The sequence below is a fragment of the Malaclemys terrapin genome, chromosome 2 (genome assembly GCF_027887155.1).
Source record: "Malaclemys terrapin pileata isolate rMalTer1 chromosome 2, rMalTer1.hap1, whole genome shotgun sequence".
Classification (NCBI taxonomy): Eukaryota; Metazoa; Chordata; order Testudines; family Emydidae; genus Malaclemys; species Malaclemys terrapin.
In genome coordinates, this window is record NC_071506.1 from 267,404,511 (window position 1) to 267,422,506 (window position 17,996).

Consider the following 17,996-nt stretch of genomic DNA (forward strand, 5'->3'; position numbering starts at 1 on the left):
ACTTTTTTCTGTAATACTGTGCACTCAACAGCACATATAAAATCTTAACTAAAAACTGCATGTACCCTATGTATCTCAGATAATAATGAGTTGATATACAAATATTGAAAGATCTCCTTTGTTTACCTTGCACCCTCTGGACAGGAGCTATATGTAAAGTGCAATGGTTTCAGAACATTCTCTAGCAGTATTTTTGCAATAGGAACTCGAGAGACATCAGAATATTCAATACTCGATGGAAGCTTGTTATTAATTAACAAATAAAGCGACCTGTAGAATCCTGAAACAAATAAAAATATATGCAACCATTTATCTCGAGTTGTAAAGAAAACTGCAATTTATAATTAGGAGCTCTTTACAATTCATAGCTTAAAGTCTGATTTAAACAATTAAGAGATAAACTGTAAAAATGCAACAAAAAGCTATACTCATAAAAGAAAATGGCCAGGTCATCACCAGTTGTTTGGAAATGCAGTTTATTTTGTAAATTGCAGAGACAAATAAATGTACACAGAATTAGCCAGACTTTCAAAAATAACCTGTTCCTGCTGAACTGGTTCTTTAAAGCAGTTGCCACCTAGACACAGTATACTAGATCTCCTATTTCTCTGAACTCATCCGCCTGTCACATTTCTGTTTTTTTGGCCTTTTGGACACCATCAATGGCTCCCACTAGATCCAAAGCCTTCCAGAGTATCATATGACATCCTACACACATACCTGCTATTGGAGGAGTGTCACAATTCTACAAACACTTCTGACCTCCACCAGTCTGGATTGAAAATTGTTCCTAAATTGTGGATTTCTTGCATAATAACATGATGTTCCATTGACTATGCCACAAAGATGTGGCTGGGAGGTAACCTGAACAGCATCCATGTCAATAAGATGCAAAGACTATTTCATGATTCCATCCTATCCTTAATTCACCTTCTTGCTTAATGAACTTAAAAGGGTAGAGCATCTGGAAACTCACGTAGATTCAAACATTTTCTAAAGATATTACAGTTCTCATATGCTTTTATCATCAATAATAAAAACCATCCTATTCAAATTACCTGCTCTAGTCAGTGAAAATCAGTCCATGACAACAAGAGACATCACAAAAGCATATTTGGAAGGTTTCTAAGGCATTGAAAAGTTGAACTAACTTTTCCATCCTTTGCACTGCCTCTTAAAACCACACCTGAGAGAGTTTAAACTTGCTCTGCCAGCACAGCATCACATCATAATAGCTGAAAGTGAAGTGCAGTAAACATAGTACTCTTATGAAGAATCCTTTGTTGCACCCATTTCCTGAAAAGAACATTCACTGTTGTCAAAACTGGAAATGTATATTTGAAGCTCACTCGTTGGAGACTATAAAACATTTGTTCAACTTTAAGTAAGAGGGTATGGTTAAAATAGTGTGTCTTTTAATTGTATTTCTCAAATGAAGCACTTCTTCTCAAGTGTACACTTGTAAATATGGATGTGCACTGAACTTGCCCTGCAGCTGACATTTCAGTTAAATTGATATTACTACTTCTAAATTGCCTTAGTTTGATAAATGGCCCCTAGGTTATCTAGATTTCATACATACCTACAATTTATTAATACTAGGGCTAATGAAGGGGCATTTCAGCAGTAAAAATTATTTGAGTTTGGAAGTTCCAGAAATCAGTTTCTTATTTTTATAAGTTACAATCCTTTATATTGCCATACACACTTTTTCTTACTATAAGGCCATGTGTACACTAGGAAAAAGGTGCATTTTTAAACACAGTAGCTAATGCATATTAACACGTATTGAGATTCTAGTACTGACAAGGCAGCTGCAGCTCTAACATCTATGACTTGAGTGAGGTAAAACCTAGGGCCCCTCTAAATTTTACCCTTACCAACTTACATGTTAAAATTAATGGTTACTTTATCTTACAGTTACTGTTGCTCTTAGAAATATGTTGTCCATATATATTCCATGATCTACCCTCTTTCCCTGTTATTATGAAGTCCCATAACTCATGGATTTCATATTGGCAAAGGAATGGAGGGTCCCCTGTCCTTTTTCCTCTCAGGCGAGCGGCACAAGGACAGTCAGGGCACAGGCATGGCCCCAAGGAAGACTGTTGGCCAAAGGAATCCAAACTCAAGTGCACAAGGCATATGCACACCAACAGAAGAATATATATGGACAAGTACTTGAAGAACTACAACTTGCCTAGTCTATATTAGGATTTTAACACATTAGCTAATATGCGCTAACATGAGTTAAAAATACATCTTTTTCCTAGTGAAGACAAGGCCTAAAAGGCTGATATACTTTACCTACCTCTCCTCCAGAGGAACACTGCATAAAAAGTTTCATTTGTACTCTACTCCAAAGCCAGTATTTAAATCAATACACGCATTCATTTCAATACATAAGCACATTCACAGATAACCACTGTGTCCTTTACAGGCCTTTCCAGATGCTATGAATAATTAAAAATAAATATTTAAAAATGATTTCCGTGTGTTTTCAACCCTTTGAACTTCATTTTTAAATGTGAATATATTGTTTATCACTTGCCAAACCCTGAAAACTGTTTTGTTCCCCTTTTTATGGTGCAATTTATTTTCATTAAGCAGCTCTTGTGTCCCCTGGACCAAATCCCACTTGCCTTAGCTCACTCGAGTTATTATTAACAATTTTGTATTACAGTAGTGCCTAGAGGTTTCAATGAAAAATCAGAGGCCCTTTGTGCTAGGACACCATATCATAAATAACTGTTAAGCTCTTTGGGGTAGGGGCCATATGATAAGATGTAACAAGAGGTGGAAATAACAAATGGAAAGTACAGGGGATGCAGGAGCTAAGGTAATAGTTTTCAGAAGCACAGGCAAGATGGACTGTGTGCAAAACACAGTTTAAAATGATATAAACAAAGATCACAAAAGTGTTTTGTACAATTACTCGGGTATCATGTATGATTAAAAGGACAGCACAACTGCAGTTATCATGCAGTCTTACTATTTTTGCTTTTTGTACCATGATCAGACAGACAGCTAGATTTTATGGACTTAGATTTTTAACCTATCCAGACTTAAATTCCCATACATCAATTTTGAAAACTAGATGTTATGTAGTAACAACAAGCTAACACCACTATATGGAGGTGACACCTTCCAAAATACTTTATACAAGAGCTAAACAAATATACAAATTATGGTGTTCTTAATAGCATACTATGAAAATTTGTAATAGCTTCTAGGCAAGCCAATTAACGTATTGCAATCTCACTCACACTGTATTTTGCTCTGGTAAAAAGTAATTTCTGACTGTAGCAGTTCCATCTAAATCAACAGTACCAGAATAAGAGCAGGATTTAGTCCACTATGTATGTTTTAAACCTTTAAAATATGGATCTATTCCAAGAAGTGACTGTAGAAATGACATCCTGGAGTTCTGTGGTTTTTTCCTATAAATGGCTGTCAGGTCAAATATGATCAGTTAGGAAGAAAAAGTTTTTCCTTTCCCTTTGATATGAATCTGGCAAACTCAACCCAGGATCAGAAAGCCAAACTGCATTCTTTCCTTCTTGCACATCCCACAAGTAATAAAAGTTCCACAAGCCAAATTACACCCTCAGTGACACCTATGCAATCCGTTTGCTTTCAACAGGTTTGCACAGGTGTAACTGCCCGGAACTTAGCAAACAGCTCTATTGATGATGGAACAAAGGAAACAGAACCTAGCTCACTATCTCTTTGCTGTGCTGGTGCTATGGTGCTAACAGGGTTAAAAATTAACAAACACTTTAACACCATTTAGCAGATAAAGGGAGATTATCTGTTGCACAAGAAGGTAACATTTTTACAAAGTCATTTTTCAGAGTAGAACTGCAGTTTGGGTTTTGGGGGGAGGTTATTTGCGCATATGTAAAACAGCAGTTAGAGGAATGAAGCATATTCACTATATAATATTAGCATATAGTAAAACACATTGCACTAGCAACCTAGTAAAATATACAGTTTAGAAACACGATTCCAAAGAAATCAAGAACTGAGCTGTAACTTTTTGTTCACAAACATGTTCATTAAAACTATGGGTCAGTGTCTGCACTACTTAATGTTAACCATAATGTCTATTGTCAAAATACACTGTGTTTCAGTAACATGGCCTTCAGCAGTTACACATTTGTTTAAAGTTTGTGTTTTTACCACAACTTCTAATATTCCTGCTACTGACCTTTTTGAACCATGTAGTGCAAAATTTGTTCAAATACTGATGCCACATAGTTGGCATCTTGTAAAACAGGTAAATACGTATTCTCAGATGAAAATACCTCAAGCATTCTCATAGGAAGTGCAACATTCAGACTGTCATCGTTGCAGTTTTGCAGTAACCTGTAAATAAAATAAAATTCACAATTAATTAACATGAGAGGTTTTTCCCATTTAAGTTAAGATTCATGCATCTTTTTTAAAAATTGAGCTACAAAGATTTTCACATCTTCCTTAAAAATAATCTTATTCATAATGGATTCTAAACATTCTCAGAACTTCAACTATCTTTACAAGACAAGTGCTTCAACAACTCTGGAACATCGGAATTGCCAAACCAGATCAAACTCATGGTCCATCTAGTTTAATATCCTGTCTTTGACAGTGGCCAGCACCAGATGCTTCAGGGGAAGGCACAAGAAACCTTGCAACAAGAAGATGTAGGATAAACTTGTCCCACACAAACATGTAATTCTAATTCCAAATACAGCTTGGTTTAAACCCTGAAGCATAAGGTTTTCTATTCTTTCCTGAAGTCTTTTTTTCAGTATTAACTATAACAAACCTCGATATTTTTCTTTTCCATACAAACATCCAATTCCTCTTTGCTAAATTCTTGGCCTCAATGACTTGCAAAGTTTAGTGGCCTGCTGCATTCACTAGACAGACACAATCATTATGAGACTCCTCAGAAGAGAAGTCCAGAGTATCTATTTGCCAACAGTTATGACATGAACACAGAAAATGAAGCCAGGTCTGCCAGGACTAAGCTGTGTGGGATTCTGAAGAGGCAGCTGAAGACAGTCAGATGTCGGACAAAAGCTCTGTCCTCAGCTACAGAACAAAGTGCCAGACATTCTATTCTCTATACTTCTTTGCTAAACTATTCATCAAATACCTGCAACTACAAAAATGGTGGAGAATAAATATATGGCACCATGATGGAGTGGGGGTGCATACGGGCAAGGAAAATTAGGAAGGGAAAGGTTAAAAGGACAGCCCCAAAATGAAGGAAATAGAGCCTTAGAAACCTGGGTTGGATCAGCTTTTGAGTTCTACCATGGGAAAAATGGAGTTTCACTCCGCAGAACAATAATGAAGCCTATGGTCCATATAATCTAGTTTGTATTATATAGATTATTATATTATATACACACACCTATATTATAATGAAAAAAATCAACAATTTATAGGGCCACTGCCAACTTGAAATCTAGCCATTAAAAAGGCATTAAAAGTAATTTCTGTTACTATCCCTGCTCCAGAGATCCCCTGCCAATTTTTATAATTCTACTTTTTCTATCCCTCTTTTGCAATGTAAAAAGCCAATTCAAACAGAGAGAAAATGATAGGCTATACAAAGAATCAATGACACTAAGAATACACAAAATACTGAGAAATGCACAAAGTAAATAAACTAAAAATCAGAGAAAAACATTTCCACTAATCTCTTTAATTTATAGTAATTTTAGGTGTCATTTGTAAACACACTAGTTAAAAAAATGTCCAGAAAAAAAAAAAAGGATGATTTTAATTGACTGTGTCACTTTGAATCAAGAACAAAACATCTCAAACCAACCTAAAAGCTCTGACAGGGTAACAAGCCTTATGGATGGGGGGGGAAGCAGTAGATCTGACTTTTGATACTGTCTCCCACCACCTTCTCATAAGCAAACTGGAGAAATGCAACCTAGATGGAACTACTATACCAATGATGCATAACTGGTTGGAAAACCTTTCCCAGAGAGTAGTTACACTGCTCTACAGCCAAAATGCTTCTGAAATAAATGTAGTCAAACATTACTAATTCTGGGTCACTGAGAACGAAAATGATGCTTAAAATTGTTGATTGGCTCTAGTTTTCTAGATATGCTATTGGGTCAGTATATACGACCCTTGACTTGGGAATGGTGGAGGATAAGTGAGTTATAAAGGGAAGGGATCTCAATTTCAACCAGAAATGACTAAAATACATCTTTGACTGGATCTATGAATAAATCTATGACTGGGTTTGGACAGTACTTGCTTTTTAGGCAAAACAATGAATGATGCAATCTGAAGCTGCTATTGCGTCATACATGATATGAATTGCATCATGTTATTCCTAGAAGTCATGGATAATGCAATCGTAACGAAGCTTACATCAATCTGCTGAACAAATTGCCCTATATCAGCTCTAGAAATCATACAGTGTCGTGCTCTCTTATTTGTCAGCGTTTGATTTTGCAAAGGGACACATTTCTGTTTAGCCAAAGTGAGCAGAGATGCCTCGTACTTGTGTGAACAGTGCAGATAACTTCTGCTATGTTTGTGGTGAAGTGACTTTTGCATCACAAAAGCGCAGTATAACCACTATGGTTAAGAAAGCCTATCACTTTTATTTTGGCTGCAAAATTGGAGATCAGGACAAGAGGTGGGCCCCACACATATGCTGCAACACTTGTGCAACAAATCTTCGCCAGTGGTTGAACAGGAAAAGGAAATCTATGCCTTTTGCAGTGCCAATGATTTGGAGAGAGCCAACAGATCATACCAGCAATTGTTACTTCTGCATGGTGCCTCCAGTTAGGAAAGGTGTGTCAAAGAAGAAAAAGCGGACTGTGCATTATCCAAACATTCCATCACCTATACGCCCAGTACCCCACGGAGAAGGACTGCCGGTTCCTGATGCAACAGAATCATTCTCACTTGAGTCAGACGAGGAAGAGGATGAAACTTCTGGTCCTGAACCATCAATGTCACAGGACCCACATTTTCTCCCATCTTCCTCCTCTGAACCACACCTCATAACACAAGGTGAACTGAATGACCTTGTCAGGGATTTGGAACTACCCAAGAGTAAGGCAGAGCTGTTGGGTTCCAGATTACGGCAGTGGAATCTCCTGGCAGGTGATGTTAGGGTTTCCATGTTCCGTGACCGTCAAAAGGATCTTGTCCCATTCTTCTTCATGGAAGGTGATCTTGTAGCCTGCAACAACATCCATGGTGTGATGGCAGCCCTCAACATCGTTTATGATCCAGATGAGTGGAGACTGTTCATTGATTCATCGAAGACGAGTCTTAAAGCTGTTTTACTGCATAATGGCAATGTTTTGCCATCAATTCCAGTTGGTCATGCATCCATATGAAGGAAACCTATGACAACATGAAACAACTTTTGAGGTGCATAAACTATGCCCAACATCAGTGGCAGATTTGTGGCGATTTGAAGGTTGTTGCTCTCTTGCTTGGTCTGCAGACTAGATACACAAAGTACTGCTGTTTTCTCTGCGAATGGGATAGTCGTGCAAGAGATTCCCACTACATCAAGAAAGTTTGGCTACTCCAACAGTCATTGGAGCCTTGGAGGAAAAGTGTACAGCATCCACCACTTGTTGAATCAAGGAAGATTTTGTTACCACGCTTACACATCAAGCTGGGTCTGATGAAGAACTCTGTCAAGGCCATTGACAAAACACAAGCAGCTTTCAAGTACCTCCGTGGAAAATTTCCAAGGTTAAGTGAAGCTAAGATAAAGGAAGGTGTCTTTGTTGGTCCTCAGATTCGTGAACTTCTTCGAGATGATGCATTTGACCATGCACTGCGTGGCAAGGAAAAGACGGCATGGAAAGCCTTTCAGTTAGTGGCAATAAATTTTCTCTGAAACAACAAGGCAGACAACTACAGGTTGTTGGTGGAAAACCTCCTCAAGGCATACAAAAGCCTTGGTTGCAACATGTCACTAAAGATACATTTTTTGCACTCTCATCTAGATTAATTTCCACCGAACTGCGGAGCAGTGAGCGACGAGCACGGCGAGCGATTTCACCAGGACATTGCAACAATGGAGAAACACTATCAGGGCAAATGGAGCCCATCAATACTTGCAGACTATTGCTGGACAGTGACAAGAGATGCTCCATTTAATGAATACAAGAGACAAGCCAAAAAGTGCCGAGTAGACACTGAATAGGACTAAACTATGTACATAATAGTTTTTTGCCTTTTGTTTCAAATAAATTTTATTTATATAACCCTTTTGCTGATTTTTAAAGTGTTACATAAACAGGACAGGTGAAATATTATCATGTAAAGCAACCATAAACACATGAAAAGACCTAGGTTTACAATTTATGATTAAAACTCTACTATCTACACAATATACATAGACATAAAATGTAAAAGCTTAAATATCTTAAAAACAGTAGCCAATCAGTTGTTTTAATTGTCATACTTGAATTCAGCACACCAAAATACATAATAAATAGCATATTTTATCTCTGAAGCATACGACTTCTCAAAAATTGTAGACCAGTGTTATCAATGGTTCACAGTCAAACCGGGTAGGGCATATCAAGTGAGGTCCCACAGGGATCAGTTCTAGGTCCAGTTCTGTTCAAAATCTTGATCAATGACTTAGGGTAAGTCTATACTTACCTCCGGGGTTGGCGGTAAGCAATCGCTCTTCTGGGATCGATTTATCGCGTCTTGTCTAGACGCGATAAATCGATCCCGGAAGTGCTCGCTGTCGACGCCGGTACTCCTGCTCCACGAGAGGAGTACGCGGAGTCAACAGGGGAGCCTGCCTGCCACGTGTGGACCTGCGGTAAGTACCTTGTAGTTCGAACTAAGGTACTTCGACTTCAGCTACGTTATTCACATAGCTGAAGTTGCGTATCTTAGTTCGAACTGGGGGGTTAGTGTGGACCAGCCCTTAGATTATGGCATAGGGGATACACTTATGAAGTTTACGGACAATACCAAGCTAGGAGGGGTTGTAAGTACTTTGGAGGATAGGATTAAAATTCAAAATGATCTGAACAAACTGGAGAAATGGTCTGAAGTAAATAGGATGAAATTCAATAAGGACAAATGCAAAGTACTCCACTTAGGAAGGTACAATCAGTTGCACATATACAAAACGAGAAATGACTGCCTACAAAGGAGTACTGCGGAAAGGGATCTGGGGGTTGTAGTGGATCACCAACTAAAATTAACAATTTAACACTGTTTCAAAAAAGCTAACATCATTCTGGGATGTATTAGCAGGAATGTTGTAAAGTAATTCTGCCGCTCTACTCTGTGCTGATTAGGCCTCAACTGGAGTATTGTGTCCAGTGCTGGGCACCACATTTCAGGAAAGATGTGAACAAAATTGGAGAAAGTTCAGAGGAGAGCAACAAAAATGGATTACAGGTCTAGAAAACATGACCTATGAGGGAAGACTGAAAAAATTGGGTTTGTTTTTTCTGGAGAAGAGAAAACTGAGGGGGAACATAACAGTCTTCAAGTATGTAAAAAGTTGTTATAAAGAAGAGGGTGATAAATTGTTGTCCTGTTCTTAGTGGCTAAGGAGAAGAAGTAATGGGCTTAAATTTCCACAGGGAGATTAAGGTTACAGTTAGGAAGTTTTTCCTAATGTCTAAGAGTAGTTAGGCACTGGAACAAATTATCTAGGGATGTTGTGGAATCTCAGTCATTGGAGGCTTTTAAGAACAGGTTAGACAAACAACTGTCAGGGAATGGTCTAGATAATACTTGGTCCTGCTTTGAGTGCAGGGACTGGACTAGAAGATCTCTTGAGGTCCCTTCCAGTCCTACAATTCTATGACGGGGTGGGCAAACTACAGCCCGCAGACTGGATACGGCCCACCAGCCATTTTAATCCGGCCCTCGAGATGCCTGGGGAATGGAGACTGGGGCTTGCCCAGCTCCGGCGCTCCAGCCGGGAAGCAGGGTCAGGGGCCACTTCACGTGGGTCCCAGAAGCAGTAGCATGGCCCCTCTCTGGCACTCCAGCCAGGAAGCAGGGTGGGGGGGCCACTCCACGTGGCTCCCAGAAGCAGCAGTATGTCATAGAATATCAGGGTTGGAAGGGACCTCAGGAGATCATCTAGTCAACCCCCCTGGTTAAAGCAGGACCAATCCCCAACTAAATCATCCCAGCAAATATGTCCCTTCTCTGGCTCCTATGCATAGGGGCAGCCAGTGGGGTCCACTCTGAACCGTGGCCAATGGGAGCTGCAGGGGCGGTGCCTGTGGACGAGACAGCACGCAGAGCCACCTGGCTGCGCCTCCACGTAGGAGCCAGAGAAGGGACATGCCGCTGCTTCTGGGAGCCGCTTGAGGTAATTGCCGTCTGGAGCCCGCATCCCTGAGCCTCCCCCTGTGCCCCAACCCTCTGCCCTAGCCCTGATCCCCCTCCCACCCTCCAAACCCCTCGGTCCCAGACTGGAGCACCCTCCTACACCCTAAACTCCTCATCCCCAGCCCCATCCCAGAGCCCGCACCCCAGCTGGAGCCCTCACCTCACCCGACCTCCCTGCCAGCCTGGAGCCCCCTCCCACACCCTGAACTCCTCATTTCTGGCCACACCCTGGATCCCACACCTCCAACCAGAGCCCTCAGCCCCTCCCACACCCCAACCCCAATTTTGTGAGTATTCATGGCCCGCCATACAATTTCTATTCCCAGATGTGGTCCTCGGGCCAAAAAGTTTGCCCACCCCTGTTCTATGAAATACAGTGGGAAAATGTATGCAGACAACATCAGCTTTTATTTTTTCTTTATAATTACTTATCTTGGTGCCTCAAATCACATGAATTTATTTTCTGGTTTTGTTTTTGTTAAAGCTAACCTTCCTACTGAGTCAATATTAGAAACCGATACATAACTATTTACACTGAGCAATTTTCTCACACGGAAATAAACAGTTTTAAATAAGCCCATTACTTTCTAATCTGAAGTACAATGTATACTTTAAATTCTATTTCCATGGTAGACTTTACATTATCAAGGGACACATTAAGAAGTACGAGAAATATACACAAATATTGAATCCATGAAAATTGATAGAACTGAAACATCTGATATGTAAATATAGATGTTATCTGAAAATATACATTAGTATCAAAAACCTTTTTGGTTCCATATTGCAACAACATTTTAGCTGTCTTTAATACAAATATTTTATAGAGTAAAATATACAGTGAACTCTGATATAGTGAAACTTAATTTCTAAAGTAGAAAGAATATCCCAAATTATTTCAAATTTTAAAACTGTAAATTGCAATTCCAATTACAGTGAAACTTCACTTCTAGTGCAGTGATATCATGAAATGAAAAGGTCTAAACTACAACCGGGTTCCAATATACCCTGTATTTTTGTTTACAGAGTTTTGATGTCATAATCCACTATGTATATTGTATGTATACAGTTACCAGAAGAATGGAAAAATTAATCAAATCCAAATGCACTAGGCATTCATTGTCTAGAAATGCCCTTAATATTAACTGAATTGAGACCACAGGACAAAACGCATCTACATGTCTAGTTCCATTGTTGGCTCTGCACTCCAAGGTAACAGGAAACAGTATCCTCTTCACAAGACCTTTTAGCTCTGGAGAAGGGAGCTGGCTACCGTTATCACATCAATGTGAAGAATAACCTTTTTGGTTCCAAAGAAGAGAGTGGGCTACTTCTACCAGATCCAGGTCAGCTACTTATCTCTGTCCCAGTCGACTTTGCTTCCTGTGGCCCTATGAAGGCACTCTCAGCATCACTATCTGCAATTATCACATTGCTGAACTCAATGACATGCATGCAGGTCATGCCCCAAATTCAAAATAAAAGTGGGAGCAAACAGTATTTTAAACAACCATATTAGCCATAAAACAGCAATAAACATGTTAGTATAAGGCATTTCGTGACCAAGTGGGGATACTGGTAGGATTCATACAGCTCTTCCCAAACAGTCATTAGTTCTGAGGAAATGTTCTGATTTGGAAATTATTGCTAATGGCCCCAATTTAGGAAAATACTTCAGCACATGCTTAAATCCATCACTATTGTGGACAGCCCTCAAGCACATGCTTAATTTTGAAGTCAATGGAAAATAAGCACATGTGTAATTACTGTCCTGAATAGGAAAGTTTTTTCTTTATTGGAGCCTGTATATCTAACATGAATTTAAAAAAAAAAAATGAAAAACCTTCTCTACTAAACAAACAGAATCACATTTAATTCCTATATTTTATCTTGTGATATAAATACATGTTTTCTGAACATCATTTAGATATTAGTTGGAGAAAGAAAAAGATTTACCTGCAACATAGGCCCAACAGTCTTTTTATTTGGAATAAGCAAGTAAGTCTGTCAGGACCATCCAGCTGCTTAACGAACTGAGAACTTTGTTTAATTAAGTTCTGACACATCCATATCTGGGAAAAGCAAAACGCACAGATTTGATCAAAAACTCTGTAAAAATGAATGCTGTTATTCATTATGGGCCGCACATGATTTCCCCATTCATTTTGAAAAAGCACCTTACTCTACCAGAAGTCCCATTAAAGCCAATTCATGGAGAAAGGTATGAGTGAGTATATCATATTTTGGCCTACCATTTTACATTTGGCATACCATTTTACAGTAAGTTATAAAATGAGATGTAGTTTAGCACTGTGAATTATCTAATGAGAATGTGACAAGTCATTAATCAATAACAAATTTCTCTAATCAGGATTCGATTAAGCCACTGGCACAATAAACCCAAGCCTGGGTCTCCAGCTACTGGAGTCATGTCAAAAAGTAACTTTCATTTAAAAAGAACAGAAGTACTTGTGGCACCTTAGAGACTAACAAATTTATTTGAGCATAAGCTTTCGTGGGCTACATGACTTCATGAACTGGGCTGTAGCCCACGAAAGCTTATGCTCAAATAAATTTGTTAGTCTCTAAGGTGCCACAAGTACTCCTGTTCTTTTTGCGGATACAGACTAACACGGCTGCTACTCTTTCATTTAAAAAGTAGTTTCTAGCCCTCATGTTGCAAAGAAAAGCTTGAATATGAGAATTGATTATAATTAGTGGTGTCTGCCTGAGTCTGCAGACAGCCTGAAGCAATAACTCTATAAGCTTCCCTATACATCCGAGACCCACTACTCAAGGAGGTCCCGCCACCATGGCTGCAGAAGACTGACTCTGTGAGAAAAGCGCAGCTGTGACAATTTGGGAATATGTCTGTACAATTTATGAATTCTGTGTGAGATTATGATCCCTATATGTCTGCAAACTCCACTCTGAACGTGCAGCCTTTTGACTTCTCTATGGTCTGTTTCTCCATGGTGGGTTGAGATTCCAAAGGTTGGTGGAAAAAACAAAAATACAGAGAGTAGCTGATTCTAAGTACCCAATCTATACATTCATACAGTGGAAATCTATACATTCTAGACAAAAGACTGGTCCCTGCCCTGAAGAACTGGATTAGCAGGAGGCAAGTCACCTTGACAACAAAGTCACCTGGCAGGGTTTTGTGCTCAAAATGGTGATCCTGGCAAGAGTGTCACCTGACACAGATTACTGAAGGTTCTAAAAAGAATTGAAGCTGTTGTGCTCATGGGCCATTTTCTCCAGTCCATGACGGAGAAGCAACTAAGCATGCAACACCTTGTGAGTCTGCGGACTCCCTGCCTGCCTTCCTGGACCCAAATGCAGTGGCAGAACTAACTGATGTACATGTGACACCTTTTCAAGCATATTATGCAACTGACAAAAGTACGTGTATGACACGAATTTTCATACAGGGCTGACGAGTGAGCCCGCCCTGAACTCAAACAGCAGCAGTGCTTCCTGTTGCACAAGGCTGGGCCTGGCTCCCCACTCCTAATGTTGTGACATGGTGCACGTCACAATGCCACTCACTCAAATTTGGCCTGGCCACTGCTCCGTAATAATACGCTGCTCTGCAACCCCAAGTGACAGGTTGCAACACGTGGAGTGGAGAGCTGGGCCCAGCCCTCCAGGACAGGAGCCGCTGCTGCCAGGTGAGTGTGGGGGTAGGCTTGCTCTTCACCCCACCAGCAATGACCCATCCCTCTTTTCCGCCACCCTCCCCCACCTCCCAGATGCAAAACCTGGCTCCACCACTGCCCAGATGGTTCTCCCAAGACTCACAGTAGAGGGGTGAACTAGTGAGGGACACTGATGTTTAAGATGTTTATTTTTGGTACGATATGTACTCTCCTGGGCTTTCTGTGATTAAATAAAGACTTTGTGTGTTAACTGCTTCACAATGCTGCATGTCCTTGAATTAAACTGGAACCAAAAGCTTCCTAACTTTGGGAAGGAATTCTCGCAGAGGGGTGTGTTTAAGTAATTGGGGTCATTCAGGGGTCAGTGCTGCTCCTGGGGGCTAAAGGCAGATGGGCTGAGAAGCTCCATTTCTGAGAAGGGGAGCAGACTGAGAATCAGTGCCAAGGAAGTGCCAAAGAGGGCAAGGAAGGGCCCAATGATGCAGACTGCTGAGATTCTAGAAGCTTGACACATCCTGGGGATCCAGAACAGCAGAGGCTTGGACTTCCCTCACAGCAGTCCTAGTGATCAGCCATGAGAGGCGCTTGCTAGGATCTGTGACAGCAGCAAATCTGACTCATCCATCCAAGCAGACACCTCTCAACTGCTGAGATAGGTACTTCCCCCCCCACCAACCCTGCTGCCACTCCTGCTGCTGGGAGAGGAGGAGGAGAAGAGGACGCCATAATGCTACCCCACCTCTCAGAGGGGAGGGAGATGCCCTGCCATCACCACTCCAAGTAGAGACAGGACAATGGCATGGCCCTTATTGTTGTTTGCTTGGTGTGCCCCAAGTTGCCTTAATTTGACCCAGTATCTACAATGAGATAAACTACATTTAAAAGTTTCTTTTATGAACCTCATATGTGGCAATCCCAATTTCTAGTTTGGGGGAGAGGGGGGAATTTTGTTCCACACTCCTACGTTGGTTATGCATGTTTATAGCACTTTACTGCTCTAGTATCTTAAGTATAGTATTTAAAAATGCTTAATTTTTTTCAAATATTTAACAGAACATTTAAAAATATGCATAAAATAGTTTACTATTCTTCCCTAACTCCTCAAATGTAAAGTATTTTGTGTGAAGCATCATAATATGCCCCCCCATCCAAAAAAACTGACTACATAAGAGTACATATCAAGGGCAAATAGTGTGCTCAACAATTAGAAATTCTCTTCTTGTTTTCTTTCCTTGGCCTGGATTTACTGATAAAGTTTTATGATTCTTTTAATGTTTTAGGCATTTTCTTTGATGTCTTTATTAATTACTCATTTCCTCTGAAGTTAATGTAATTAGGTTATTCTTTCAATGGGAAATATCTCCAAGACTTGATTACACTGCATTAGTACCCTCACAGGGAGAAAATACTGGGTAATAAAGGGCTCTTTATTTGAGCAAAAAAGGCATAACAAGAACCAGTGGTTGAAAACTGAGGCTAGACAAAGTCAAATGAGAAATAAGGCAGAGATTTTTAACAGTGAGGGGAATTAACCAATGGCACAAACTAACAAAGGAAGTAGTGGATTCTCCATCTTTTGATATCTTCAGATCAAGACTGGATGTCTTTCTAGAAGACATGCTTTAGCCAAACATGAATTATTGGGCTCAATACAGGGTACCTGAGTGAAATTTAAGGGCCTGTGATATACAGGAAGTTAGACTATATGATCTAATGATCCGTCTAGCCTTAAACCTCTCTGAATCTAGGAAACACCTTGATGTCTTCTGAAAAGGTCAGGGTTAATTACCAGTTCCCTAAAATAGACTATTTTAATTATTTATATATATTAGTAAATGTGGTTCACAGTTCAGGTTCTACAGCTGTAGAATAGAATGAGATGGCAGTGAGACTGCTGCAACAGGAAAGAGGTATGAATGATATTATGGCTGCTTAAGCGATTTGTTGGGATAAGAAGAGAATGCCTTGAACACACTGACAAATTTTGCCTATACAGGCAAAATTTTCAGGTAATAAATGTAGGGAAAAACATAGGCAGAAGGTGATAAAGCATGTGAGCTAGGACTGTAGAAAAAGCAATGATTTTCAGGTATAGTTTTAAGGTGGTCAGCTTTTAGGCAAATATTCAGTCATGAACTCTACACTAGGACTTACTAATTTAGAAATGACAGGGTTAAAGAAATTGCTGAGGAAATGCGACAGTTGCCTGTTGGACCGGGGCTAACCACTTTCATCATATGCAATTAGGTGAGACATTGGATAACTAGTGAACCACTGGGAAAACAGGAATGGCTATCCCTCTTAGCTAAGAATATAAACAAAGAAGATAAAAGGGAATATATTGTAATCTAGAATGTATGAACTGGTTAAAAAGTCCTATTACTGAATATTTTGGCTTTCAGAAGAGTTGTGTAAATTTGTAGAATTACAGCGTCAACTAGTTTATAAACCCCACCCCCCAAACTGCCCAATCTGCATGACTATTACACCTCTTTTCCTAACGATTTTCTCCTTTGATAAAACTGGGAATTTTTCAAACCCTATGTTTTAATGGAGCACATGCAAACAGCCACCTTTTGCTTACTTCATTATATGCACCTGCATCATCAATGCCAGCAGAATGTGCTCTGGGAAAAGCATGATTAACTCCTTGGTAGCAAGGGAAGCTTGCTTTTCAATGGTGCATAAAAATAATATCTATATTAGTCCTTTAAAATTCTCAGAGCTGGGCTAACAGACTAAGCAGCCATGTCTTGTCTTAGTCTATGTTTTGTAACATGCCATATAGACTGTTATATAAATGAACCATTTTAATATATTATCTTGTACATATGCAGGCACACTAAATGCACAAGGCACTTTACAAAACACAGACTAAGACGTAGTAGCATATTCTTCACTGAGAAAGAAGGAGGTTCCTCATTTGAAAAGTTTTAAGATGTGAGAAATGTTCATCCCATCTTTACAAATTGAAACTGAAAAAGCTTTAGACTTCCAACAAGGAAAAAGCATATTCTTCACATATTTTAAATTTTCAAACTGTCACAATAGTTTCATATTCGTCTACTTTTATATTTAAATCTTTCTTCCTTGCAGGATTTAGACTTCTGCAGAGACAAGCTATCCCTATCAGTCACTGCAGAAAACTCAACGACTTCACATAAAGCTTGTGGAAAGAGAAGAAGCTACAGAAAACTGAAGAAGAAAAAACAAAACAAAAAAAACAATGCTAACGGCTACAATATTTTCAAACAGTGATGGTTTATTTTGAGAGTAATTTTTTTTTCTTATGAGTTATGTATATTGTTTATGCTGCTATTCACAACGGTTTCTCAAACTTTCCACTGATTTTTAATATGTAATTATATACATGAAAAGTGGATTTGTGCTATTACATCTGAATTGGGGTTCAATAGGAAGTGCAAAGAAGAAAGCTAGCCACCAAAATCCACCAACTCTGGCTCTCTTTGAAACTGGATTAAAAAAAGAGGGCTAGAGAACTGCAACATTTCTAACAAATGGATCAAAAGGATAACTAAGCCTGTTCTGCAGCCACCCACTTATTTCTACTGAATGAAGCAATTAGTAATAAAGTGACTAAAAAACATGCAAGAAATAAAACTAACTACAGTAGAGTAAAATATGTACCAGCACTCACCAAACGCTTAGAATCCTCTTTCTGTCTATAAAAAAACAGAAGTTGACGTACTAAAAGGGTCAGATTAGCTCCACTGGTAATGGAGACAGTTCCTCCAGATTGTGTCAGATTAGCACAGCGATCAAATTCACTTCTTTGGATGGAGTACTTAAAAGTTAAAAATAAATTAAAATTATGTTCTGACAACACATTAAAATATAAATGCAGGATTGTAAGCTATTGTTTTGAGTTTCTATCTTAACTGACAGGTAAAGTGAAGGTAGTATTCTGATTTTACATATTTGTTAAGAGTCCAAGTTATACAA

The 17,996-nt window shown here is 39.4% G+C and overlaps 1 protein-coding gene across 1 annotated transcript in view; it reads right to left on the minus strand.

The window, feature by feature from the left end:
• UBE3C (ubiquitin protein ligase E3C) overlaps positions 1-17,996 on the minus strand; it is a 178,164-nt gene that overhangs the window by 142,768 nt on the left and 17,400 nt on the right. Inside the window, exons 4-7 of the mRNA XM_054021103.1 lie at positions 17,692-17,838; positions 12,328-12,443; positions 4,211-4,368; positions 127-280 (exon numbers count right to left, since the gene is read on the minus strand). Coding sequence (XP_053877078.1) covers positions 127-280; positions 4,211-4,368; positions 12,328-12,443; positions 17,692-17,838 — 575 coding nt within the window. The remainder of the gene's footprint in view (positions 1-126; positions 281-4,210; positions 4,369-12,327; positions 12,444-17,691; positions 17,839-17,996) is intronic.